The sequence below is a fragment of the Lathamus discolor genome, chromosome 4 (genome assembly GCF_037157495.1).
Source record: "Lathamus discolor isolate bLatDis1 chromosome 4, bLatDis1.hap1, whole genome shotgun sequence".
NCBI lineage: Eukaryota > Metazoa > Chordata > Aves > Psittaciformes > Psittacidae > Lathamus > Lathamus discolor.
Window position 1 is genome coordinate 65,622,285 of NC_088887.1, and position 25,548 is coordinate 65,647,832.

At 43.6% G+C, this 25,548-nt stretch overlaps 3 protein-coding genes across 6 annotated transcripts in view; 1 reads left to right on the plus strand and 2 right to left on the minus strand.

Moving 5' to 3' along the window:
• CUL4A (cullin 4A) overlaps positions 1–628 on the minus strand; it is a 42,087-nt gene extending 41,459 nt beyond the window's left edge. Inside the window, exon 1 of the mRNA XM_065677883.1 lies at positions 408–628. Coding sequence (XP_065533955.1) covers positions 408–573 — 166 coding nt within the window. The 5' untranslated portion in view covers positions 574–628. The remainder of the gene's footprint in view (positions 1–407) is intronic.
• Positions 16–13,783, plus strand: PCID2 (PCI domain containing 2). 3 transcript variants are annotated; one of them, XM_065677891.1, is made up of 15 exons: positions 16–39; positions 2,165–2,255; positions 3,197–3,286; positions 3,798–3,871; positions 4,597–4,662; positions 5,196–5,237; positions 5,719–5,773; positions 7,298–7,401; positions 8,138–8,213; positions 8,345–8,486; positions 9,167–9,267; positions 11,327–11,400; positions 11,573–11,698; positions 11,929–12,052; positions 13,033–13,783. In XM_065677891.1, the coding sequence occupies exons 2-15, from the start codon at positions 2,220–2,222 to the stop codon at positions 13,120–13,122; spliced, it is 1,200 nt and encodes a 399-aa protein (XP_065533963.1). In that variant the 5' UTR covers positions 16–39; positions 2,165–2,219; the 3' UTR covers positions 13,123–13,783. The 3 variants fall into 3 exon arrangements, with proteins under 3 accessions (XP_065533963.1, XP_065533961.1, XP_065533962.1); XM_065677889.1 differs by lacking the exon at positions 16–39 and adding an exon at positions 1,640–1,775; XM_065677890.1 differs by lacking the exon at positions 16–39 and adding an exon at positions 1,851–1,988.
• Positions 13,784–14,211: 428 nt separating this feature from the next.
• On the minus strand, positions 14,212–21,497 carry PROZ (protein Z, vitamin K dependent plasma glycoprotein). Of its 2 annotated transcripts, XM_065677885.1 has the most exons (8): positions 21,359–21,496; positions 19,653–19,816; positions 18,567–18,591; positions 17,918–18,031; positions 16,402–16,533; positions 15,753–15,838; positions 15,550–15,673; positions 14,212–15,052 (listed from the first exon to the last, which is right to left on the minus strand). In XM_065677885.1, exons 1-8 carry the CDS (start codon positions 21,423–21,425, stop codon positions 14,541–14,543), a joined length of 1,224 nt encoding a protein of 407 aa, XP_065533957.1. In that variant the 5' UTR covers positions 21,426–21,496; the 3' UTR covers positions 14,212–14,540. The 2 variants fall into 2 exon arrangements, with proteins under 2 accessions (XP_065533957.1, XP_065533958.1); XM_065677886.1 differs by lacking the exon at positions 16,402–16,533 and having other exon boundaries at positions 21,359–21,497.
• Between the last annotated feature and the right edge of the window lie 4,051 nt (positions 21,498–25,548).

A 25,548-nucleotide genomic window follows, 5' to 3' on the forward strand; every position in this document is an offset into this window, starting at 1 on the left:
AAGAGCAGAGGCGGCACCCCCCGCGTCACTTTCAGCGAGGTAACCCTCGCCTGGCTTTAATTAGTTTTGACACTAAGGTGGCTTTTCTGACCGCTTCCCACGGTGGCCGCTGCCCCCACGCACGGAGCCCCACGCGTGCCCCCGTAAGCTCTTAAACCGGGACGGTGACGGCAGCGGGGCAGGTTATCAGCGCGGCGGCAGCCTCCCCTCGCCCAGATAAGGCGGCGGGGCGGGTGACAGCAGCGGGGGCCCCCCTGCCACTGGCCCTGTTCGGTGCTATTCTGCCGGAGGCTGCTCGCCGCGGGGAAAGGAGGGGAGCGACAGCGGCCCGGCCCGCAGTAAACAAAGGTCGGTGCGGGGCCGGGCGCACCTGCCGGGACTGAGGGCCCGGCCTGCCCCGTACCCACCTCTGAAGTTCTTGATCACGAGTTTCTTGGAGGAGGCGGTCGCACCTCCCCCCCCTCCGCCGCCACCTCCTCCCCCGGCGCGGGTGGCGGCGGCCAGCGAGGCGGGCTTGGTGAGCCCATTGGTGTGCCCCACTATGTGCGGCTTCTTCTGGGGCTCGTCCGCCATCTCCGCCCCGGGCGCCGTGTCCGGCCGGGGCAAGGCGCTGGGCTGGGCAGGCTGGTCCCCGCCTCCGCTCCCCTCCTCCTCCTCCTCCTCCGCCACCACCCAGCCGCCCTCCCCCACCGCGCCGGCTGTCCGCGGGTGGCTGCCAAGTGCTGCCGAGCCGGGAGCCACCGACAGCCGCCCACTTCCACCCGCCCCTGTGCGCCCCTCTCGCCGTCCGCGCCTCCCAGCACCGGTGCGGGTCTGGGTCTGCGCCCGGCTCCGGGCCGACCGCGGTGCTCGGGCGCGCGGGCAGCGCCAGCCCCGTTCACAAGATGGCTCCCCGCGCTCCCCAGTGCAGCCCCCCGCGGGGCCGGGCGGGCGGCAGCAGAGATCCGCCATTGCCTCGCGGCCTCTCGGCTACCCCCGCTCCGCCTGGCTGTTTGTTGGCGCCCGGCGCGAAGCCAAGGGGCTGCCGGAGCAGAGGCCGAGTAGCAGCCGCGTCTCCCACCCGGACCTGACCTATCCCCCACCAGCCCCGAGAGGGCCCCCGCGGCGTCGTGGCCACCAGCAACCACCGACACAGCCGGGCCCGCCGATGTTCACGCGTGCCGGAGCGCAGCCCACCGGCCCGTCTCTTACAGGCCGCCCTCATGCCCATGGCGCTGAGAGACGCGGTTTAAAGAGTTAAAACGCTCTATTTAACGTTTTGGACGCCAGTCGCGAGCGGCCCCAAGGTTCTCAGCAGCCGGGGCGGGGAGACAGGCGGTCGAGATCGGGTACGCTCCGGGGGAAGGGATACGGAGCTCCTAGAACCCGGGCTGCGCTGGACACAGGGCTGGCCGCCCGGCTCCTGCATCTAGTGAGGGCACAAGGCCGAGCGGCAGCGACCACGCACGGACCACACACCCCCACCAACCGCGACACAAACCACCCCAGCACACCCCTCCGCACGAGGTCTAGCCCTGACGCACGCCTTCGGTCCCGCCCACCGCGCTCTTCCATTGGCTACCTGGGCAAAGCCACGCCCCTCAGGCTCCCCCGTGGGCGGGGGAAGAGGAGCGGCAGCAGCTATTGCTGGAGGGGAGAAACTGGGCAGGATCACGTGACTTCCCACGCCTGCGGGGCGCTCTTCGGCTTGCAACCTGCGCCGGCCACCGGAAGCTCGGTGGCCGGTACCGGAAGTGTAGTACGGAGAGCTGAGAGTGGTGCGCCCTGGACTCAGGGTGGGTTTGCGGTGGGGCGGGGGCGGTCGGACTTGCGAACGGAGGGGTGCTGAGTGTGCGGGTGTCCCTGTCCGCCACCGCGCTCCTTCCCCTTCCAACGTGTGCCCTCCGCTGCCGACCCCCGCGGGCTTGCAGAATGCTCTGCCTTCCCCAAGGCCTTTGTGCCGGGGTTGCTCCTCCGCACGCTGCTTCCCCCGGCAAGGGAGTATGTATGTATGTGCACTCTGCTCTGCTTCCCCCACGGCTGCGGTCCCGTTTCTGTAGGCTGGCGGTAGCTGCCCGCCAGTGAGAGGCTCGGTCAAGTCATCCCGCCTTTCCTCCGACGGAAAAGGGATCGGTGCTGGATACTCTGGCTTTGCTGTTCTCCTAAACGCCTGTTCGTTTTGCAGAATGTGATACGACTGCCTTTTCTTGGGCACTCCTGCCTATTCGACTTGTATTTTAATGGCGCACATCACCATAAATCAGTATTTGCAGCAAGTAAGCAAGTTTTGTTTTGTTTTTATTTGTGGACGCTGTATGTGGATGCATTCACTGAATAAGTTATTTTGTTTAAGTAGTAAGCCAACCTAGAGTGTGTGTTGTGGTAAAGAAATATGCTCCTTAAGTCTGTCCTAAATATACCGGCTGTGTGCCAAGAATGTATATTTGGAATTTCTGAAAGGTGTGATGATTAGTGATATAATGTAGGTTATCTGTAAGAACTGATGTGGGATTGTGCAGAAACAAATGCAGCTCGGAGACTGAAGAAATAGGTTTAAAAAGTACAGAAGTGTGGCGAACAGTGTGTATGTGTCCTGATTTCAGTTGGGATAGGGTTAATGTTCTTCCTAGCAGCTGGTGCAGTGCTGTGTTTTGACTTTAGTCTGGGAACAATGCTGGTAACAATGATTTAATAGTTGTTAAGCATGGTTTACCCTGATTGAGGACTTTTCAGTCTCATGCTCTGAGGAGGGGCACAAGAAGCTGCAAGAAAACACAGACGGGACACCTTATCCAAACTAGCCAAAGTGGTATTCCACACCACAGCACATCATGACCAGTTTATAAGCTGTGGGGACTTCGCTTGAAAAGGCTGATCACTGCTTGTGTCAGGCTGGTGATGGTGGTGTCAGCAGGTGGTGAGCAATTGTATTACTATGCTAAACCCATGTAAGTTGTTTGGAGATTCTCTGGTTTGCTTGTATCCTGCAAACCAGGAAAAAACACAGTAGTGTTCACCCCACCTTCTCCCTGATACCCTTTTCAAAAACAGGTGTATTGAAAGTGCAGCATTGATTTGGTTAGTTTTAATAATGTTTGAATTGGTATTGATGTGGATGCACCATGGTAACAAGAAGGTGGCTTCTGTAGTCATGTGCAGATATGTTGTATAGCAGTGTCTGGATTTTACTCTGTAACATGGTTGTTTTCTTTGGAAGGTGCAAGAAGCCATTGACAGCAGAGATGGACAGTTTTGTGCAGAATTGGTTTCATTTAAACATCCACATGTTGCGAACCCAAGGCTACAGGTGAGAATCTGGTTTTGACCTTAGTTTTGCTTTCAGTTTTCCTAGCTCTCTATATGGGTTTCTTTCCATTGGAGCTGAACGTCAGAAGTCTGTTTCACAGAGTAGGATCCCCTGGTAGGTTTGTTTCACTTTTCTTCATACAAAAATCGCTTTTTGTGTTCCACTTTGAATTGTTTTCTGGGTAGATACAGTCTCAAAAGTCTTTCTGGCCAGTTCTACATTAGTTAGTAAGATGGCTTAACAGAAGCGACTATAAAGAAAAAACCAGTGAGTAACAGGAGTCTGGTGTCTGTGCTGTATGCATTTCAGATGCTTTTATTTAAGGCCAGCTCAAATCAGGTTCAGGAGAGAGAATACACACTAGGAGTTCATTACACTGGATGTGATTATTAATATAATTTAAGGTTCTGATAGATAGTAAAGGCACATGCATAAAACTGCTATGACAAAACACCATATGATGTTGCATTGCATGTTTCTGTACTATTTCATTGATGTATTCTGTACTTAGCTTCCGTCACCGGAGGAGAAGTGTCAGCAAGTCTTGGAACCACCCTATGATGAAATGTTTGCAGCCCACTTAAGGTAAAGATGGACCAGGAATGTAAAGACAGTTGTGAGGCATCCAGCAGGGATGGAGAGGATATCCTTGATTTTACTTAGTTACTTTAAAGGGCTTACATGTGAAAACTTGGTATTTATTACTCTTAAATAATGCTAGAACTGCAAGAAATAAAGACCATCCCTTTCCTGTCAATGTAAAGTTTGCTTTACATGTACCTGACAGTCATTGTGTGCAGCCACTGACACAGCTTTGGTTTTGATGCATGCTGTTTCTTTTGTTATGCATTTACTAGCTACATGAGAATTTAGAGTGGAATAAGTAAGAGAAATATTTTTAGAAGCTAATTTTAGTCATGCAAGTGCTCTTAAGACAGCTTTAGGACCTAAGTAATTCTGTGACACTTTTTATTTAAAATATTTCTTCGTTAACATGATCTTTCATTTCAGTAATCTTGAAATCTTTTTATCTGTGCTTATCTTGGCTATAGTTTCAATAAGCATTAGCATGTTGCGGTTGATACTGTACATGTTGCAGAAACAAATCCCCATTCATCTCTTGGGTCAATTTTCTACAATTCTCAAGTTTAGTGCTGTGTTAACATACTTGTGCCATATTGTTAGGAACATTTCTAATCATATTTGTGTCTCTTGAATAAACTGTAAAACTATGCCTGTTAAGAAGCAAAAAGAAGTATTTCTTATGTGTATATATTTTCTGATGCACTAGTGCACTTTTTCTCTGACAGGTGTACTTACGCTGCTGGAAACCATGACTTCATAGAAGCATATAAATGCCAAACAGTTATCGTCCAATATCCTTTCACATGAATCTTATATATTGTTTTCAGGTTAACTGTATGGCTTCCTGTAGAAAAGTTGTCCTTGCCTCTTTTAAAATGTAATAGAACGTGGTATGCTTCCAGATGCATTTCCAGCTTTTCAGTTCTTAAGCAAGGAAATACAGATACACTGTTCTGCTTTCAGCTTTCTGTAGGACTAAGAAGGAATCTGTCACTTGGGTCTAAAATGGGAATTATTTTATCACAGAGTATAGGAGATCCTCAAATCATTAATATACCTCCTAGTTTATACTTGGCCAGAGGGGAAGATACTGATCAGAAAGCTGCTATCTTATCTCTAAGTGGCCAGTGTTTCTGCCTGCTACTGCCACACCAAGGAGCACATGGCTGTGCCCATGTTTTTCCCTACTGTGTCTTTGCATGCTGACTCACCTGTTTGCTGCTTTTTTGGTTTCTACCCTTTCACATAATAATATATGGTACCATTAAACTGCTTATTTTTAATATTCATTTTATACTATTTTATATTCTCCTAAATACAATACATCTTTCCTACGGGCATTTCAGGCACATAAAGAAGAAAACTGGTGAGTACATTATAGAGAGTTGCTAGAAACTAGACTCTCATCTTTCCCTAGTATAATACCATAGTAGTCAAACTAAAATTCTTGCCTATAATTTTTATTTATTCCCAGTGATACTTGATTTTAGCCGAATAGGTTTTGCTGCCTGTTCGGATTTTTATGTCCAAAAGCGTGAAAACAAAACATCTGGGTTTAATTGTGTAGAATAGACCATAAGTAAATACATGAAAAATTTGTTCAAGGTGAGATGGTATTTTATTTAAGCCACAGTAAAAAGGGTTTTGGAATTAATTCTTCCTCCAGTATAGGTTTTCTGAAATGGTGAAATCTTGAAGACCTTTCCTTTCAAAAAGCGCATCCTTCCTTATTTAAAGGTAGACTTTTCTAGTCTTATGACCAGCTAGCAAAAAAAAAAAGTTATATTTCTCAGGTCTCATTATTGCATGATTGCACATACTAAGTATACTATGTTTTACTTTTCCAGGGCTTTACCTATTATGTATGCTGTAGCCCTTGATCTTCGAATTTTTGCTAACAATGTAAGTAGATCTGATTAACAGCCTCATTACTTTTATCTGTTAGGAGTTTCCATGCTGGAAGTATTTCAGGCTTTATTACGTAGTCTAATTTTGCTCAGCAGTGTTTAACTCTTTGCTTAGGATTTTGTTGACACACAGAATTCATCCAGTCCTGTTGAAAAACTAGATTGCTCAGTCTGCCTACCTCCTATGCACAGCTTGAACTAGAGAGGTTCTGACGACTTCCATGCAACTCACAGCAGTTGCTTAGAGCATATGAAGTGATGAAGTACTGTCTTTATAGAGTAGCATGGTGGCACAACTCACTATTTCCGTGTGTTATCCTTGGACTTTGATGGATATCTTTATAAGGGTGGAAATACACAGATGACTGAGGTAGTCTAATCATTCCCCACATCTGAAGAGGGAAATGTATGCCTCCATTTCCCTTTTCCAGCTGCATGTACTGCTTCTGATGCTCATGGGCGCCCTTGCTGAGCCCATACAATGGCTGATGAACAAAAAAGCAAAACAAAAAAATACCCAAACAAAAAACCCCAAACTAACAAACAAAACCAAACAAACCAAAACCCAATTTTACATTATTTTTCTCAGGCTAGTGAATTTAAGTAGCGTATGTAAGGATCTCCTGAGAACTGCTAGGCCAAGGTAAGTATCAGGATCATGATCTTGCTATTAGTCACTTTACCTGAAGAGGTGAAGTTAAAGTTAACCTTAATACGTTCAAAAGATGCAGATACAGAGAAGACTTCTGCAGCAAAGGTTGCACTTCTGTTTCTCTTCTTTGTGTTTCAGCTAGTGACAGTGCAAGCATTATAATAAAGCTTTTAGAAAGCACATAGTAACTATCTATTTTCTACTTCCAGCACATGCCCTCTTTATTAAGTTCTGCATTAATCAGAGCATGGATCTTTCCCATGTGTTGGCAACTCATTTTTTTCTCTTGAAGCTGTAACATCTGTTTTTTTTTTATTTCTTCTGAAAGTCCCAGGTTCTAGTGTGTTATTACTAGAAAATGTTGAATATGATTTAGAGGTAACATCTAACCTGTGGTTGTGGAGAGAAGCTTAATTATAAATTCTAAAACTCAAACTCCATAACTAGGGGGGAATCATTTTAGTTTTCTTTTGTTCAAAAGGCTGGGGTTTTTTTTCTTTTTTTTTTTTTTTTTTTTTTTTAATTTTTGCCAGACTCTGTCTTTGAAAACTTGAGTTGATGTGTTAATGTTCAAATTCAGCTGTCAGATGATCCTGAATTTAGTTTTCTGAAAGCTGCATTAAGTTTAGTGGTGCTAAAGGTAATAGGTCCTCTTGTGCATTAGGTTTGGTACATGTTTAGGAGCCCAGCTGAGTGTTTTCTTTTATTCTGTGAGCTTGACTGCCTTCTAGATTTGGTGGATAAGCAGCCATGACCAATCTACTTGCTATAATACTTTATGAAATGCTGTGTTAGGTAACTGAACTGTTTGCAAACCAGTGAGAGAGGATGTAGACTTACATATTGTTTCTTGTTGTGTGATGGTAGGCAGATCAACAGCTAGTGAAGAAAGGGAAAGGCAAAGTTGGCGACATGTTGGAAAAAGCAGCAGAACTGCTGATGAGCTGTTTTCGAGTCTGTGCTAGTGACACGTAAGTGAAAGATCCTCTGTAAAACTTGCAATATTAAATTGTTAAAAGTTAATGAACTTTACATAAGATTTTCCCACTTACTAAGACTATTTCTAGGTAAGGATGAGCATTTCTGAGGCTTTTTTCCTTTCATTTATAGTCTGTTCTCTCCTGACTGTTAACTGCAGCTGGAGAGACCCCCCCCTTCAGGTTTAAGATTCATAGCAGATGTTGCTGGGAGGGACCAATTATGTCCTTGTTTCTCAGGAAAGATCACTAATGCTTCTGTGCCTGTTTAGTTGTGAAGCTTGCTGCATTATCATTAAATGGAAAAAAAGGTGACTCTTTGGTTTCTAGTCTTGGCAATTTTAACATTTCCAAAGCATAGTAAATGGTGTTTTCCCACCTTTATTTCGCCTTGATTATTATAAGCAAGTTTTGTGCTAGTGTGTGTGTTATCTGCAGTCTGGAGTGAGGACCTTGATGCAGATGAATAATATTTTGCATGACATCTTTTTATTCTGTTAAGAAAAAATGTAGCAGAGCTGTCTATATTTAAGATGGAAACACATGTTCTGACAGTGCTGGTAGAGTTTAAGATGATGAGTTTGGCCTTGGGTTTTATTTTTGGACACCTATTTTCACCCTGAAAATCCATAAAATATCTATAGAGGGAATTTGGCATAAGGACAGAGTAATTATTTTCTTACAAAGTCCAGTACTAGTAGTTTTTTTCTTTTTTCTTTTTGTATGACAGTCGAGCAGGCATTGAAGATTCCAAAAAGTGGGGCATGTTGTTTCTCGTGAATCAGCTGTTTAAAATCTATTTTAAGGTAAGGTTCAAGTTTGGTAAGCTGTGGTTTATATTTCTTATTTGAAGTCAAACCCACCCTTTTTTGTATGATAATATCTGTCTATCTACACTCTCTGAGTAAAATATAATTCTTTTTTTTTTTTTTAACAGATCAACAAGCTCCATCTGTGTAAGCCCTTAATTAGAGCAATTGACAGCTCAAATCTGAAGGATGAATACAGTATGGCACAGAGGGTTACATACAGATACTATGTTGGACGCAAAGCCATGTTTGACAGTGATTTTAAGCAAGGTACTGTGTTCCAGTAAGACAGATTTGCTTGGCGTGAAATCTGGCTGATGTGTGTATGAAATCTGTATGTGTGTGTGGGACTCAAAATGTGTGTAGAAGGTGCAGTTGTGTTTTCACTGATTAAATGAAAATTCATGGTGAAAGATCCAAGGCCCAGAGGCTGAGTCAGATCAGAGATAAGATTATATGACTTCTAATTGTAGTATATGCCCAGTTTCAAAATAATTGTGTCAGTGTCTCTGTAGTCCCATGCATTATAAGAATACATATAGTATGCGCATAGTAAAATGTGTAAACATCCGAAAGAATAGGTTTATAATAGGTTTCACAGAGGCTTTGCAACTTTCTTGTCCTCTTCAAGTTGTAGTATACTTTGTAGGAAACCTTCAGCGATCTGTACTGTAGAATTTGTTTCTCATCATTGGAAGATGTAGAAACCACATTTCTGAGACTTTCTGAAGGAGGACGTACTTTTCTGGTAACGCATTGTATTTTGTGTGAATCCTCAATATTTCTTACAGCATTTTTCTTAATGTATTTTGATTAGTGTGATTCTTCTTTCTATATAATTTCAAATATAATGTGTTCAGGAGATGGACATTGAGCTCAGAACTTGGGTTACAGTTTTAACCAGTTCTGTTGTTGACTTATGTTACTAGTACTTTTATTTGTGTCTGCAGCTGAAGAATATCTGTCATTTGCCTTTGAGCACTGCCATCGCTCAAGCCAGAAGAACAAAAGAATGATTTTGATCTACCTGCTGCCAGTAAAAATGTTGTTGGTGAGTAGATGTGACTCTTCTAAATATTTTGGGGGGAATGGTGCAGATAACCAAACTGATGCTCAGTGTTGTTCTTGGTTTTCAGTTATAGGAATTCAGAGGCTACCTGTGCCTGGCCCCTGTAAGAGCCAGCATATACACTTTTGTTGTGTAAGGGAAAAAAAAATGTTGAATTGTTATTTATAGTAACACAGGAAAAGAGAAATAGAAAAACAAATAAACAGAAGTCCCATCTTCCTTCCCCCCTGCCTTCCTCTCAGTCTTCCTAAAGATGCAACCTAAAGTTACTCCTTTAATAAAGATAACTTTTCGAGTTCTTTGGAGAAGCACTTGACAGTGTAACTTAGGTCATGTAACAGGGTACCTGTCTGGTGATCAGGTGCCCAGATAGGCCAGGGAATGAACGGATTCATTAGTACAAATCTGTCTGCTTCTTTAACCTGGTAAAAGGAAGCAGGATGTGCAAACAGATGGCTGAAGACTGTTGAGGAGGGTTTGCCACTGGAGAGAAGGGATTCCTGTCTTTGAGTTTTCTGTTTCTACCTTGTACATTTTCCTGTTTGAGGCATGTCAGAAGGAACATGAAGTAGAGCGTTTAGACTTCGAACAAGTGAGTGAAGGCTGGTTACTATTTGGTAATTTCTTCTTTGTACTAGAAGCGTAAAGCACATCTCTGCTTCTTCTTCCTGTCCTATGTCGTGTGCTGTGCTAGCATTTGTGTATCCCTGAGTTAGTGGGATTATGCTAACAATTAATTTAGAGTAACTGAGTGCATAAGAACTAGATTTTAGAGGTTCCTAGCCCTATTACCAAAGTTACCCATGGAGAATGTTCCTATCACCTCCTTCTGAAAGTTGCCATCTTCTACCTTTCCTTCAAGCTGTTTATGACCATCCTTCCTTTTTCACTTAGTGCTCTCTTTCCAGTCCTTGGCAGTGTCAAGCTGGTAAAGGGAAAGCGTAGTGGGTATGATAATGAGCTTCTGGTTTTCATTTTTTATTTATTGACTTTCTTACTGGTTGTTTTCATATCAGTGGTAAGGTTGATAAAGAAAAACGAAGTCTTCCTAAAAACTTTGTCCCAGTCCTGACTGGGTGCCTTAAAGTGATGGGTCTGTTAGTGTCTTAAATGACTGTGGCTTTTCTGGAGCAGTTCTAGTGTACAAGAGGCACTAAAGAAACTAGATCAAGGTCAGGTTTTACAGATGCTTTGTTTGGGGTTTTGTTTGTTTGTTGTTTATTTTTTGATCAGGCCAAACAGTAGCACTCACTTTAAACTAAAATATCGTGGATGGGTGTTTTTTATTCTTAGCAGCTCTTGGTAAATGTGCAGCTGAGTTCTGCTCTCAGCTGATCCTCCAACAAAGAAAGGAGTTCCCAACAGCATAATAGCATGATGGTAACTAAATTTAAAGTCTGACCGAGTCAGTGTGCAATCTGATCTCTGCTGTGCAGTGGGAGAAAAAAGAAGTTTCTGTTCGATAATGGAGTGGTTAAATATTACCTGATCTAGCAATGTGAATTATTTTCGTTTCTTTAAACTTTCTGTGTCTCGTTTGTGTGTGTGTGTGTGTGTGTGTGTTTTGAGAGGGCATTTTTATTTTCACATGGAGGTACAGTGAAGAAAAAATCTGGTACAGACTGAGCTAGCACTTAACAGTGCTGCAGCACTGCTTGTATTATTAGGAATGCTTGGGATTCTCATGGTAATTCTGTTTGCAGATTAGATCATACAGCCATGACATAAAATCTGGATCTGTCTAGGCCTTGTGTCACAGGATCTTGCTTTTGTAAGGTTAATAACTGTTCCCCAACATTAAGAAATATGAAGACTCCCTAAACCATGATAAATGGATAGTTATAGTGAGTTGAGCTATAAGGAGTTTGGTGAGGCAAGGGGGTTGTCTTACACAGACTTTTATCCACCTCTTATTCTGTAGAAGACAAAAGTGGCTAAACATTTGTCTTTTTTTTTTTTAATTTGTTTTCATAGCTTACTAGATTACATTTAAAATGCATTTGACTTCAACCTGGAAAACGTGGAAACTTTTATTTTTCAGGGCCATATGCCAACAGTTCAGCTCCTAAAAAAGTATGACCTTCTGCAGTTCACTGAAGTAAGAAAGGCTGTAAGGTATGATGATTGTTTTGTTGCATTGTGTGTTAGTTAAAAAGTATTAAGTAAGAGGTATTTATTTATTTGGGACGATTGAGGAGGGTGGAAAGGGATATACCTACCAAGTCACACCATTTCTGTTCTCATTTGGATGACACCTTCTCATGTTTTTCCTTCTTCATCCTTGTAGTGAAGGCAATCTTCTCCTACTGAATGAAGCTCTGACAAAGCATGAGACCTTCTTTATTCGGTGTGGAATCTTTCTTATCCTTGAGAAGCTGAAAATCATCACGTACAGAAATCTCTTTAAGAAAGTGTAAGCATAACAAAGCCTTCCTTTTTTTTTTTTTTTTTTTTTCTCCAAAAGCAGGTGTAATATGGTTTCACCTAGGACTGAGACAGAAATGTGTATGCTGCTTAGTTCTCTCTGACAGAGCTGAATTCCTGTTAAAATGAATTTACTGTAGAAAGGCCGCTTTTGTAAGAACCAGATTTTTTAAGTGATTGTTTCTCAATAACAGACATTTTTCCTGTTGTTTCTTTTAGATATTTACTACTCAAAACCCATCAGCTGTCTCTGGACGCCTTTCTGTGTGCCCTCAAATTCATGCAAGTAGATGATGTCGATATTGATGAAGTCCAGTGCATTTTAGCTAACCTTATATATATGGTAAGTGCTGACCACTTGTTAATCTGGTCCTTCCTGATTTCAGACAGTAAAAAATACTAGGTAGAGAATGAAAGTTTAGTACAAAAAAGTTATCAGTAATCTCAGGTTTTCTTGTGTAAATAAATAAATAAATAAATAAATAAAATTGATTCACTTATGCCCAAAGTTAAATGTTTTCATTTGCCCTGAGGCTTCTTCTAGTTCCCACTTCTTTTGCAGGAATCAGTTAAAATTGAAGTTGAATTTTACATTACAAGTCCAGTACTGTCATTTCTGTGTATGCATAAATACTGATTTAAAAATTTAAAAAAAAAAGTAACTGGGACCAAAAAGATTTGTTCTGCATTTGAAGTAGAAGACTCTTGACACTCTAGCATTATTAAAAATTAAAACCAAATTTCGTTGGTTTTGCTTCGCATTTTGTCTTTAAGTGGATATCAACTACTCATGAACAGATAAAGACTTGAAACCTAGAGATTTCTAGTAAATCTGAGGTTTTGGAGCAGCATTACTGTGTCAGCAAGAAAATAAACCACTTCTCTCTTTCTGAAACAGATTATTTGGTGTGGTTGAGGAGTAACAGAGGGTGGGATTAGCTCACTGGAAAATTTCTTTCAGTGTTATAACACTATGCCTGAAAAGGAAGTACTATATTGTCACATATGCACTATGTGATGAAATAAAATCCTCATTTTAAAGTGAGGAAATGTAAATTTAGAAACTTCTGTAGAGCTCTCTTCAAGTAAGTAGACCAGTAGGGGGCCCTGGAAACAGGTTCTCAATCTGACAGCACTGTTTGTGCACAAACACAGTTATGGTTCTGATAAATCAGATTCTTACAGATACTAAGTACAGTAGTTCAGTGGTAATTGAGTATCCACACATAGCTTTGACATAGTCTGAAGACAGTGGAGGTTGTAGGCTTTGTGCTAACAGCATTGTGTTACCAGTACTAATGCTGTCTTATTTTCTTCTGCCAGGGTCACATTAAAGGCTATATATCTCATCAGCATCAAAAGCTTGTGGTCAGCAAGCAGAACCCATTTCCTCCGCTGTCAACAGTGTGTTGAGTATTGCATCTTACCCATGCAAGTATTTTTTAGATACTTGGCTTGTCCAGTAGAACTGCTCCTAATCACACTGAGAATACTGCAAATGACTTGGTTCCTGTCCAGGACTGGAATACCAGGAACTGTTTGTGGCTCCTTTCCCAGAATGACCAAGGCTGCCAGTGTTACAAAGTGCATTGGAGTGAAATGCTAACTTTTTAATAATTGTTTCTGCAGGCTTTCTGATAATTCAAAGTATGTAATGAGTAAATAAAGCAAAACATTCCAAATTCCTTCCAAACTACTTAAAAGCTTTTATAAAGAACTTTGTGTTCCTATTTCTGCATTTATTGTTCAGGGAGAAGTATCATCTTTTTTTACTTGTGTTAATCCATTGTTTAGAATAGAGATTATATTTTCTTTCCTGGTTTCCCTTTTTTTTTTTTTTTTTTAAGCCTCTTCAATAATCTTACTGGTATTAAGTACTCTCTTCAAGCTTTCTCTAAACACTAGAGATGTGCTTGACACCAAAGCTTTGCTGCGTCAGTGATACTTAGGGGTTCAAGTAAATGTGGGATTTTTTTTGTCTGTATATGCCCACAGATGGGTTTGTTTGTTGTTTTTATTTTCATTCTGGTAATATTTAATTTCTGTTATGATGAACAAAAATGTGTCTAACTTATTCATATGTTTGTTTGTTCTGCTTCTGGGGTCAACATTACTACTGGATCCATTATCTGAAGTGTAACTGTTTTGAGCGGTTTGTTTGTTTGGGGGTGGTACAATGTAACTATAGTGATAGGATGGTAGTTTTGGGTCTTTTTGTGTTATTTTTATAGGAAATAAAACAGTTTTGGGGTTTTTTTCAGTTTTTTTTTCAGTTCTGTGAGAGTTGGGCTTTATTTTACCCACTAACTGACATGGACTTGATTCATAAGGGAAAACCCAGGTACTACATAAGAGGGGAAGCATTTTTTTAGTGTGATGATAGTGTCAAGGCCTACATTAACATAGGCATTTAAAGGCTTGGAGTTCCCCTGGTCCTCATGAATTTTACTTGTATAGATGCTGACGTTGAATTTGCTGACACAAACCTCAGGGTAACAGGAATTAGAGAGACTCATTTACTTCTAGCAACATTTAAAATCCCAGAAAAACATCATTGCTTTTTGAGTTTTAAGATTAACAATTCTAGGAAACTTGAGCCAGTTTTTAGTAAAATAACTAGGTTTACTGCATTATGACTTTCACAGTCCTGTGTGTCAGCTGAAGGAGGAAAGACAGATGGGCTTTTCTCTGTGAATTGGAGTTACATAGCGTCATTGCCACTTCCATTGCTGCAAATAGTGATAGTCAAATGGGTGTACTGGCTCCACCCAGATGTTTCCTTGCAGTGATTACAGGGGGTTTGGTGCTGGAGGGTTGGTTGTGTTTGTGTCTTAGTTCATTTTTTGTTTAAACCATATCATATACCTTGCAGTGTTAGTGAATAGAAATGTTTCCCAGTCAGTGTCTTCAAGTGGCCAAGATCCCAGGATACCAGTCAGAAACCAAGTGTCCTTATACTTGGTAGCCAAAAAGCTTCCTCCAGCCAGTTGTTTGTCGACAGCTTCCTGAAGGTGTCCACAAAACTGCCTGTTTGTGAGGCTTATGTTGAGTCTTTGTTTGCAGTCCTCAGCAGGAAGGTATGAAACCTGTGACTTATCACCATGAAGTTCATCACCTTCCATTCTCCAGCCACTGACTGTACCAGGCAGTTTTGGAATTAAAATGTGTTCTGCAAAGTCTCTTTCAGGGGTGCATAGAGGCAGCTGATGGTTGTTGCACTCAACATGCTCTTGGAGTTGGAGTAATGCAATATCGTTCTCACCAGTGTCTTCATCATAGCGGATGTGTATGTGTTTCTCATGAACTTGCATTATCTTCTCAGTTCCACTTGTTCCATTAGACCCTGTGAAGCAATGACATTTCACTGCACTCAGGAATAATTTATGAGACAGCATGCAAACTGACCAAGAAATACATGCAGTAGAGAAACTAAAGGTGTTCTTCCTTGAAACCACTGCAGTAAACTAGGGATGATATACTGACAGCTTTTTAATGCTGTGTAGAATCATGCATAATTTCAGCAGAAAGGACAGAATCACAACAAGAGAAGCAAGTTTTGGCATGAAATAAAAGCCACCTCTAAATCCCTCTCATTTGTCTTCTAGGTGCCGAGTTCTGAATTGCATTCAAGAGGCAGTTGCCTCTCTGCTTGACTTATAGGGGGTATGGAGCAGCTGTAGTTCTAGCTCAAGATACTTCACTCGGATGCTTAAAGGAAACAAATCGGCTGTCATCACATTTAATATTTTTATGCAGCAGAAATTTTAGTAAGCTTTTTTTGTAAACTGAGCTTATCAATACTAAAATGTGCTGTGACAGAAAATGCGTTGGATCACTTACCAGTGCCAACCCTGACTTCGAAATGGCTGTGCAGAAGGGCACACTCTGCTGTAGTCAACACAAAGTTACTTTTTAGCAGCACTCCTCCACAGAAGCCCTTCCCTTCGGAGTTCAGAAGCAGGACCTAAGAAAATGCAAGTGGACAGCAGATAGCACTGTTCATGTGAGGCTGAGTGTTGGGATTCATGAATTGCTAGAAATACCTGCCAGGGAAACTGCTCATCACTTTTCTTCCTGATTCCATGTATCACATTATCACTGTCTTGAACTCTGCCACATGCACATTGATCTAGAAATGAATTAAAAAAGAAACCACCTCATGCTGTATCATTTCAAGACAATTAATGCATGCCCTACTTGCTAAAATGGAGACAAGTTTACTACTCTGTTTTTAGTAGACCTAGTTTATAAGGGGATGAGATTTCATGAGATACCTACTATGAGCCTGAAAAAATTAAGAGGGCTACTGGTTCAAGCTAATGAATATGGCAGCAGAGGTTGCCCACCATCAAGTGCCTGATCAGAATCAATTGAGACTCATTCCCAAACAGCCTGCTCTTTAGCAGAGTTACTGTTTACCAGGTGGAAAACCTGGCCCAGTGAGTGATATGTAAGATAATGCAAGTCCTCTCTGTGGACTCATGTTTAATTGTTCAGATCAAAGATTGCTTCTTTTACCACTGTTCTGGCATTTGGGTGGTGGTCCCTACATTCCTTCTTCTGTGCAGTTTGGAAGGTAATACGCTCATTGCTTCAGTCTCAAAGCAGGCTGATCACATCTGGATACCCGATGGAAGTCTGCCCACCACAGCACTGAGCGTGTGCCTCCTGTACTTCCATGCTCACACCTACCTAGTGCAATACACTGTTTTTTGTCCTTCCCAAGCTCATAGCCATCAGCACAGGAACAACGGTAGGAATTACTTCCTGGGTAGCAGAAGTGGTGACATCCTTCCTTTGCTTGGTGGTGACATTCATTTTTAGCTAAACGGAACAAGTTGGGGAAAAACATTGGGAATCATTCAGCTGGAGTATTCTTGCATAGCTTGAGTCATCTTTACTTGGCATTCTTTTTTTACTTGCTTTATGGGGAGGTGGGTAGGGACTCTGCCTTGGTAGTATTTCGCACCACATTGTTTAAGCAGAAATTGGAGACAGTTGAGCTTGCAGAGTCCACAGACTCTTTGCAAACTGTGCTCACCCAGCACCTTCTTGCACCAGACTGTCTGTGCCTCTGAGTTTTGTGGGGGTGTTAGCTAAGGGTCAAACAAGGTCTTCTGTGTGAACCCATGAAAGGATGCCATGGGTTTTCTTTCTGATCTCTTAAACAAAACACTAAGCATTTGCAATGGAGAGAACTGTTGTGCACGTTAGGAAGGCAGGTATTGCTTGAGGAAGAAGGCTTAAGCTTTCTGCTTTGCAGCAAAATCAAATGCATAGATCTTATTTCTCACACTTGTGCTAAGAAACTTAGCAGCTGCCAAAGACAAGAAAAAAGAAGGGGGGTATTATTTGTCTTTGTAACATGCTCAGTCAACTTTCCATAGCTGAGCAAACACTTCAGCTTCAGCACAAAGCAACAGGAGGAACAGCCATTTAATCTAGCTATTTGATCTAGCTCACAGGTGGAGAAGTAGTGACAAACCTCACATAAGGTAGCTCCTGCTGAGCAGATCTAGTTCCCAGCACTGGTCCCAGCTGTGTCATCTTCTGTGCTCCCTCAGAAGCTGGTCACAGTCACACCCTTATACAGAAAATGACCCTGCCTTGCCCCAGCTAGGTTGTCTCCCACCCCAGGGGACCTCTGAGCCAGCAGAACTGCTGATGTAAGGGCTGGAAGGTAGAACCTGGCAGATGTGAAAATGTAGGATCTGGCCCAGGGTTTTTTACACACCAGAAAGCATCCGTTTTGCTTTACACCTTTTACACTTCCACTGAAAACAGTTCTTCTGGAGTCCCTTTGTCCTGAGGGATTGCCTTGTGGGTATTGTGTGGCCTTGGAGTCACAGGGGTGGCTTCCCAGGCACTCTGGCACTGCAACCCTGCTTCTTCAGGCCACACGCTGCCTGGACCTTGGCAGGAGAAGCAGCTGGGGAGTGCAGGTGGCAGTGGCAGGGCTGCCTTTAGAACCCACCTTTGGACCCCAGAGCAGGGAGGCTCAGGGGGAAGAGGCAGCCTGCAAAACCTCAGGATGCCATAACATTTTAGTGGTCAGGCAGCACATATCATCCCTGCTCTGCCAAGAACAGTGGCCCTAATCAGATATGATAACTGATAACTGGCCCTAATCAGAGAGCCGTGTACATTTCCCAGGGACCCCCTAAGACAGGAGGAGATAGGGCTTCTCAGAAGGGGGGTGATCACTTACCGAAAGCACAGTTTTCTCCCTCGTAGCCCTCCGCACAGGTGCAGGTGTACCCACGGATGCTGTCTTCACACACACCATTGTGCTGGCAGGGGCTCGATGAGCACCTCCTGCCACCTGGAGCAACACCACAGGAGAGGGATGAGTTACCCCCACGTTGTAGACCTTTTACAGATTTGTTTCTTGTCTTGTCAATTGCCAATGGACGATGTAATGCCAGCATCCAGAGTTTGCAGGCAGACCAGTAGTTTTTAACGCCTCTTTATCTCACTCAGGTTTAAGTGCTAGGTTTGTATTAGGGAGGTTTTCCTGATGGAGCTGTGCTGCTCTATTGTATCAGCAAAGAAGAATTTCTCAGGTCCCAGGTTATTTCAGAGCAGCCGTAAATTCAGGAAATACCCTATTTACTGTGATAACATCTACTCACTTTCAACCTTTATTCACTTTGCAGTCTTAAGTTTTTTTCTTGTTTACTACTTTTTAAATCCATTCACATCAAAACCTTTCCTCCTGCTTTACTACCGACATGACAAATAGTGACTGGACGTTCCTTGTAGAATAAACAGCTAAAAACTTTCTGAAAAGCAGCATGGGACTGAATGTGTAGAGAGTGACAGCGCTATGAAGGAGAGAAATCAAGAGACTGTCTTACCATAGTAGGCATCCCAAAACATTTTCTGGGAGGGAAAAAAAAGAAAATAAATTAGATTTTAATTAAAAAATAGTGTAATCTTCAGTTAATATTTTGATAAAAAGATTATACTAGAGAATATATACTGTGGTTTAACATGTACACAGCTGCACAGCTACAAATTCTGCCCTGCCAGCAAAATTTGGATAAGATGGGAGGGGTTTGCATCCTGCTTATTGTATTGTTTAAGAAGCTATAAAGGAAAAGAAACTTCATAGGCAAGAGAGGAACAGCTGAATCCTTCAGCAGTACAGCTTCCTGTAAAAAATGGCTGGCCATTGTCTCTTTGGTGTGCAGCGGCCTGGGAAGTGACCCCATCCATCCTGTCCCATCCCGTCCCGCTTGGCCCCCAGCAGGTGCTGCTGGAGGCAGAGGGGTCAGCAGAGAGCAGATCTGTGGGTTACCAGCACCATGCGTCCTGCTTTTCCGTGGGTACTGGAGCCAGCTTTGCTGCTTCTTTCCCCGAAGGGACACCTCTCTCCACTGCCTGTACCTCCCCGCAATCAACCTTCCCCAGAGCACGGGGACCACACATGGGCGTGCCTATGGCTGTCACCTCTGCTCTCCCTGCAAACACAATCTCTGGCCAGGCTCCTGTTACAGAGCACAGCATCCACCTCTGTGTGTCAAGAGGGCCTCTTGTATCGGGGGATTTGCATCCACTGACCAAGTGAACCTCTATCTATATGTCCCACTATTCACTGATGCCTTGTTTACCTCCATGCCAACACCTCCTTGCCCCTCCTGGTCCCTAAGGGATGCTAAAGCTGTATTTCTGTGCATGGTCAGGATGAGACAAGAGCCATAGATTTTTCAATGTAAGGTCCAGGATGCATAATTTTTTAGGAGGGGAACTTGAAAAACATCAGAGCTAACCTTTGCATTTCCATTTTAACCATTGAAGACACATGCTTTACACCTGCTGAGGTTCAAAGATAGATCATGGAGATAAACCCAAACAAACGAAGCAGGCAATGGAGCTATATTTGATAGTAAAGGACCAAGAGAGTAATTTTTATTATGCAGACAGGAAAACAAAGTACTTACAAGCATTTCATCATTTTCAAACACTTCTCTTGCTTCTTCATGTGTACATCTCTCTTCAAGGCATTCCCTTTCCAAGTTGCCTTGGAGGATCTCCTCCAAATGTAGGGAACTGGCACGCCTCTGTCTCTTGATAACAGTGTTTGCATCAACAGCTGATATAAACACTGGAACATTGTGTGACAAAATGCTGATGTAAATACGTTGATTCATTTCCTTGTATACTTTTACCTTTCTTTTAAGTTTGTTTCAACCTTATTAAACTCATATATTGAAAAAGCCTTGCTTTCTTAGCCCAAACTCACCTGGGGATCTGTCACCTTTTACTTTTGGGGAGTGCCTGACTTGCACCCAAGCTGGGAGAGTTTGAAGCCCTTCCCAAAACCTTTTCTTCCTGCACCAGACACACAGAGCAACATTGCTGTGGCATGGCCAGGGAAAGGGTAAAGTATTACTGTAAAGGCAGAGGCTATTTTGTACAACTGGATGGGGCTTTCACACTCACCAGTAGAAGTGAGAGTGACTTGTATTACTTGATGATGGATTCAAACTGGTGCCTTTCAGTTTTAGTTCATGGGGGGGGGGGGGGTGTTGCTGAGCAGCAAAACCATGACATAGTTGAGTTCTTGTTCAAATCTGTCTTAAGGACAATAAGTAAAAGCTACCTCTCAGCAGTGCTCGAAGTTAAGAGCTTTATCATATGCCACCCTTTACATGGAAGACACAATAAACTTTTTTATTTGAAAGTTATCAGATCTTAAAACTCCTCTTTGCAGTGATGCCCACAACAAAACCTGCCTGGCAGCCAGACAGCTGCAGCCATGCTGGACCCTATTGCCTTTGACACTGAACAGTACGTGGCTGTGTGTGTCAGCACGTTTGTTGGTTCTGGGCTTGGAGAGTAAATGCACTGGGGCAGGACTGTTTGGTTTTTGGTTTTGTTTGTATTTTATGCAGTGTTTGGGGGCCCAGTGCTGCTGGGCACAAAGGTTGAAATGATCAATATTAGAAGTGGAAAAAGTGACAGCAATAACAAAACTATTCTGAAACTGCATACAGATGCTTTTGAAGGATACCTAATAAGCAACAGGCTTGCACGTAATATTAAAAAATCAAAAAGGAAAAGCTCCATGATGGTGTTTTACATTTTAAAGCCTTATCTGATGCCCCAGTGCACATTTCTGCCATGCAGTGGTTCCAGTGTATCCAGCATAACTGGCAGAACACTTCTGCTGCTGCCAGGGGCATTTTGACCTTCTTAAGCTGTCACCATCTCTTTCCTCCTTGCCCACCTCCTACTTATTTTTGACGAACCATGGAGGATTAATACAGAAACACAGATTTCTTCAAGCTATAACAAGCATGCATCTCAGCCTCTTTTACTGGGCTCTTTTATTTGTATTTCAGCAGCAACTAGAAATACAGCACAAAATTCTCTTTAATATCTGGGACACTCTTTAAAAGTGTGAAGAAAAGGCAAAATACTAGCCTAGTATAAATGGTGTTACTTCAAAATCACATTGCCTCAGTAACCTACTGCCATTTTTACTTAGCTATATGAAATAAACAGAATAAATGTAAGGGACAGTTTTCAGTGGTGTCAGCCTGTGCTACAAAGTAAACATGATACAAGGTACAAAATTGCAGGTGTTTTTAGAGCAGCAGTAGCACAAATCAGAATTAAAGCCGCAATAAAACAAAGGCCATACCTGTCTGCTCTGTCTGAAGGAAAAGGGCAGAGAGAAGAAACAACATTGTCCAAGAGCACCTTGCCATTGTTACCCTCTGAGCCTAATGGCTGCCTGCCTGCATTCCTGCAGGTCTGGGGGGAAATGGCTACATGAGAGATGTTGAAGTTTAAAGTCCAGCTGCTCATGAGAAAACAAAACCTCTCAGGGCAAAGCCTGGCTGCAAGGTCAGTGCACGGAAAAACATGGGAAAACAAACCAAAACCAAACCCGCCCCTACTCATAGTACACTGGCTGAAGGGGGAGCAGGTTTGACAGCTCTGCGGAGAGCTGCTCCAAGAGTTGGGTATTCCTCCCACCCTCAAGCTATCCCTTACCGTAACATAAAACAGCAAGAGATCAACAGTAAGAATGTACTTTGTACCATATCGAAGTACAAGCTGGATGACCACAGGGATCAATTTGATGGCTTGGATCTTTCATATACTGTCCCCAGAAAACATCTACCGAGGCTGAGGTGCACCAGTCAAATCCCATCAGCTTTTGGAGCAACCAAGGGATTTCCTCCCTAGAGATGTATCTGAACAGATATGGCATTTTTCTTTTTCGCTGTTATGTTTGTACTGCTCAGCCATGAAGGAAAGCATGGGAAACTCTTCCTGACTTCAGGATCCCGGCCACGTATGGACACACAGAGCCTGTGATAGGAGGTGTAAGTACAGAGAGGATCAGAGCCTTATACACAGCAGCCAGGGCCAGCCTCCTGCCTGGCCAAGGGTGAGAGGAAGGAGTAACCCATTGGCATACATCTGGTTTTGGCTGGGATAGAGTCATTTTTCTTCCTAGTATCTGGTACAGTGTTTTGCCTTCAGTCTGAGGACAACGTTGGTAGCACACTGATGTTTTTGTTGTTGAGTAGTGCTTGCCCTAAGTCAAGAACTTTTCAGTCTCTCATGCTCTGCAGTGAGGAGGAGCACAGGAAGCCAGGAGGAAGCAGAGACAGGACACCTGACCCAAACTAGCCAAAGGGGTATTCCATACCACAGCGCATCATGCCCAGTATATAAACCGGGGGTAGTTACCCAGAAGGGACCAATTGCTGCTCAGGTTGAGCTGGGTATCAGTTGGTGAGCAATTGCACTGTGCACTACTCTGCTTTATTGTTGGGTTTTTTTTTTTTTGTTTTATACCTCTCTCATTATTTCCATTATATTATACCTAATTTTAGCTATCAGACTGTTCTTATCTCAACCCACGGTTTTTACCTTTTTCCTGATTCTCTTCCCCATCCCACTGGAAAGTGAATGGCCGAGTGGTAGTTAATTGCCAGCTGGTGTTAAACCACAACAGCATGCAATGGCAATGGTGGTGCACTGTGTTTTTTGGCTCCCAGCACAGGAAGGCTGCTGGAAAGAGCAGGAAATCATTTCTACAGTCAGAGCCCCAGCCAGTGAGAGAAAAAGTGGTGGGTTTTTTCAATCCTAGTTAGAAACATAGAGGCTATTCTGTGTTCTCATGTGATACATTAGCAGCTATTATTTGAGCATGCAGTTCTTTTAACAAATATAATTGATCTGAGCATTCACCAGGAAATCTCCAAATAAACCTTCTTTTCCCATCAATTGCAGCTTTTGAAACCAGCTTCAGTGATTGCTGATGAGGGTGAGAGAAGCAGACTGCATGCCTCGCCAAGGCCAGTCTCTGCTAACCCATGGCTGATGTTACAGCTCACATCATGGACCCTAATGCCTCCAGCAAATAATTAACTTCCTCATTAAAACTGCATTGTGGAAGGGTTTTCCTGCACAGACTCCACAGGGATGTTGTTCCAGAACTTCACTCCAAGTTAAAGCCCTCCTAATATGAAGCTTGATTTTATTCACAGCCAGTTCACAGCTGTGCATATTTATCTTTCCCTCTTTGATATTTCTGCAGAACTAATTAGTAGAGCCTCCCATCCTTTTTGGTTGAGTGTCACGCTTTCTTTAGTAAATGAGTTCTCCATGCCCTCCTCAGTCCCCTGAAGCCACCAGACCCCATTTTACCTGTCCAAGCCAGACATTTCTTAGCTCAGGGAAAAGGGGGACTGTTGCCAGGGGTCACATCTGGTGGCTGCTGGGGAGGCTCAGCCAGCACCTTGTGTACCCCGGCACCGCTGCAGAAGCTCAGCTTACCCTCCTTGCCTTGCACAGTGGCTGCATTGCTTTTCCGTACGCCTTTGGCTGTCCATTCCCATAGGATCACCTTCCAGTGAGGCTGCTGCTGTAGTGCCCCTGTGGCCTGTGCATACTCCCCGTGATAACGTATATTACCTTGTCCATATGCAGTACCACAAGTCAGGCTCCCTTCGGCATGAAAAATAAGTCACCACTTGATGTCAGCACAGGACTTCACAGAAACCAGCATAAAAATGCAGATCTACAGATTTATTCCTAAACCTATCTCAATCAAGGAGCTCTTGTAGGAATGAGATAATTGTTCAGATGAGGTCAATATTCACAACACAGAGCTTCAGGAGCTGTACTCTCACCAGGTCTTAGTTTACATGGTCATTGTTTTCTTACTGTGTGGTTTTTTCTTTTAAATTATATTCCTTGATTGAGCAGCTGTATCCTTGGGAACAGGCCACAGTGCACTCAGTACGTTATGGCACTGACTTTGCTTTTTCTGTATTGATATCAATGCAACAGGCTTTACATTTTGATTTTCGGATTACTACAGAAAACCGCATCAAGAGAGGGTTCTAAAAAAGGGCAGTACTTTCCTCATGTCTTTCTTTATGAAGAGTTAGTGGGATTTCTTTTTCCATCCCGTTAACTACCACAGTGTACCCATGAAGACGTGTTTCATTAAGGAGTCCTGCACCCTATTTCCTGTAGGCTGGCTTAAGGATTGCCTCCTGCTTGACGGGTGACTCCTTCCAGCATGAAGCCGGCATGTGGTGTCAAGTACGAAATCTGCAGTTTCTCAGGATGGAGTAACTGAGTTAGCTGGTCCTACATTAGCAAATGGTTCTCACGGAAGTCTCCCCACCTCAGCAGCGCGGCAAGATGGGAAGTAGGTTGGCAGACCAGCTGCCTGGACAGTGATGGGGACGTGATGAGGACATGCCAATGTCACCCACCTCATACTGTGGACACTGGCTGGCCATCAGCCCTGCTGCAGCACGGGTGACTGAGGGCAGCTGTCCTGAGTAACTCCTGCCACGTTCTATTTGGAAACACATTGCTCAGCTAGCAAAAGGGGACAGCAATTATTTTCCAGAAAACATTACCTCTGCACTAAGCAAATACTGAAAGCTGACTGCTGGGCTTGCAGCCACGTTTCTCCCTGGGGGTGTCCTGCTGAGCAGCACGTGGCCACAGAAGTTAGCTGTGCATTGTGGACACTGAAGATGCTTCGAAGTGGCCTGTGGTGTGCCTGCCCCATGGCAGGAGGTGCAGGCTCATAGGATCAGCTCCAACATCCCCTCTCCTCCACTTTGCCTCTCTGCAGCCTCTTTGTGTCAGCTCTCAATGGGGAGCTGGGAGCCCTGGGGAAGGGAAATCCCACAGCTTCTTGCTGCTGCAGAGCTGGGAGAAGGAGGAGGTATCCATGAGGAGCAGAGCCCTCCGGTGTTGGCTTGTACTGTGCTCCGCATCCTGGTCCTGCATGCCTGTTGCCAGACCACAGCTCTGAGAGCGTGGGGGCAGAAGAAAACAAAAGGATGTATTTTCTCTGACGCACATAGAGATGTGTAAGTTGGTGGTTAGTGACATGGCAAAGCTCAGTTTGCTGGAAGTGAGGTGATATCAGGGGCCCCCACCCCTCTCTGCTCTGAGCCGTCTGTGCTCCAGATGGATATGGTGAGTTTCTTGCTTCTGCCTCCTCTTCCGCCCCATTTTATCTGTGATACAATCCTCAAAACACTTCCAGCTTCCTCTGTGCTGTGTTTTTGCTCCTGGTTACTCAGATTCCTGGCTGGCAGGGTGAGGAGGTAGGAGCCAGCATGACCGAAGGAATGACTGATGTGTTTTCAGCCCTGCTGCAGCCCGCTCTGGTCAATGTCTGTCACAGATAGAATCATAGAATGGTTTGGGTTGGAAGGGACCTTAAAGATCATCTGGTTCCATGTCTCCAGCCATGGGCAGATACACCTTCCACTAGACCAGGTTGCTCAAAGCCCAGTCCAACCTGGCCCCCATATGACACAGGGCAGCAGACAAAATGCT

Excerpts from the sequence above, each read along its gene's own strand:
- PCID2 (XM_065677891.1), top strand. The coding sequence starts at position 2,220 with ATGGCGCACATCACCATAAATCAGTATTTGCAGCAA. Across the intron at positions 8,214-8,344 it reads TGTTTAAAATCTATTTTAAG|ATCAACAAGCTCCATCTGTG; the intron begins GTAAGGTTCAAG and ends TTTTTTTAACAG. Across the intron at positions 11,401-11,572 it reads GAAGTAAGAAAGGCTGTAAG|TGAAGGCAATCTTCTCCTAC; the intron begins GTATGATGATTG and ends TCATCCTTGTAG.
- PROZ (XM_065677885.1), bottom strand. The coding sequence starts at position 21,425 with ATGGCAAGGTGCTCTTGGACAATGTTGTTTCTTCTCTCTGCCCTTTTC. Across the intron at positions 16,534-17,917 it reads GGGAGAAAACTGTGCTTTCG|CTAAAAATGAATGTCACCAC; the intron begins GTAAGTGATCAC and ends TGTTCCGTTTAG. Across the intron at positions 15,839-16,401 it reads AAAACAGTGTATTGCACTAG|ATCAATGTGCATGTGGCAGA; the intron begins GTAGGTGTGAGC and ends ATTCATTTCTAG.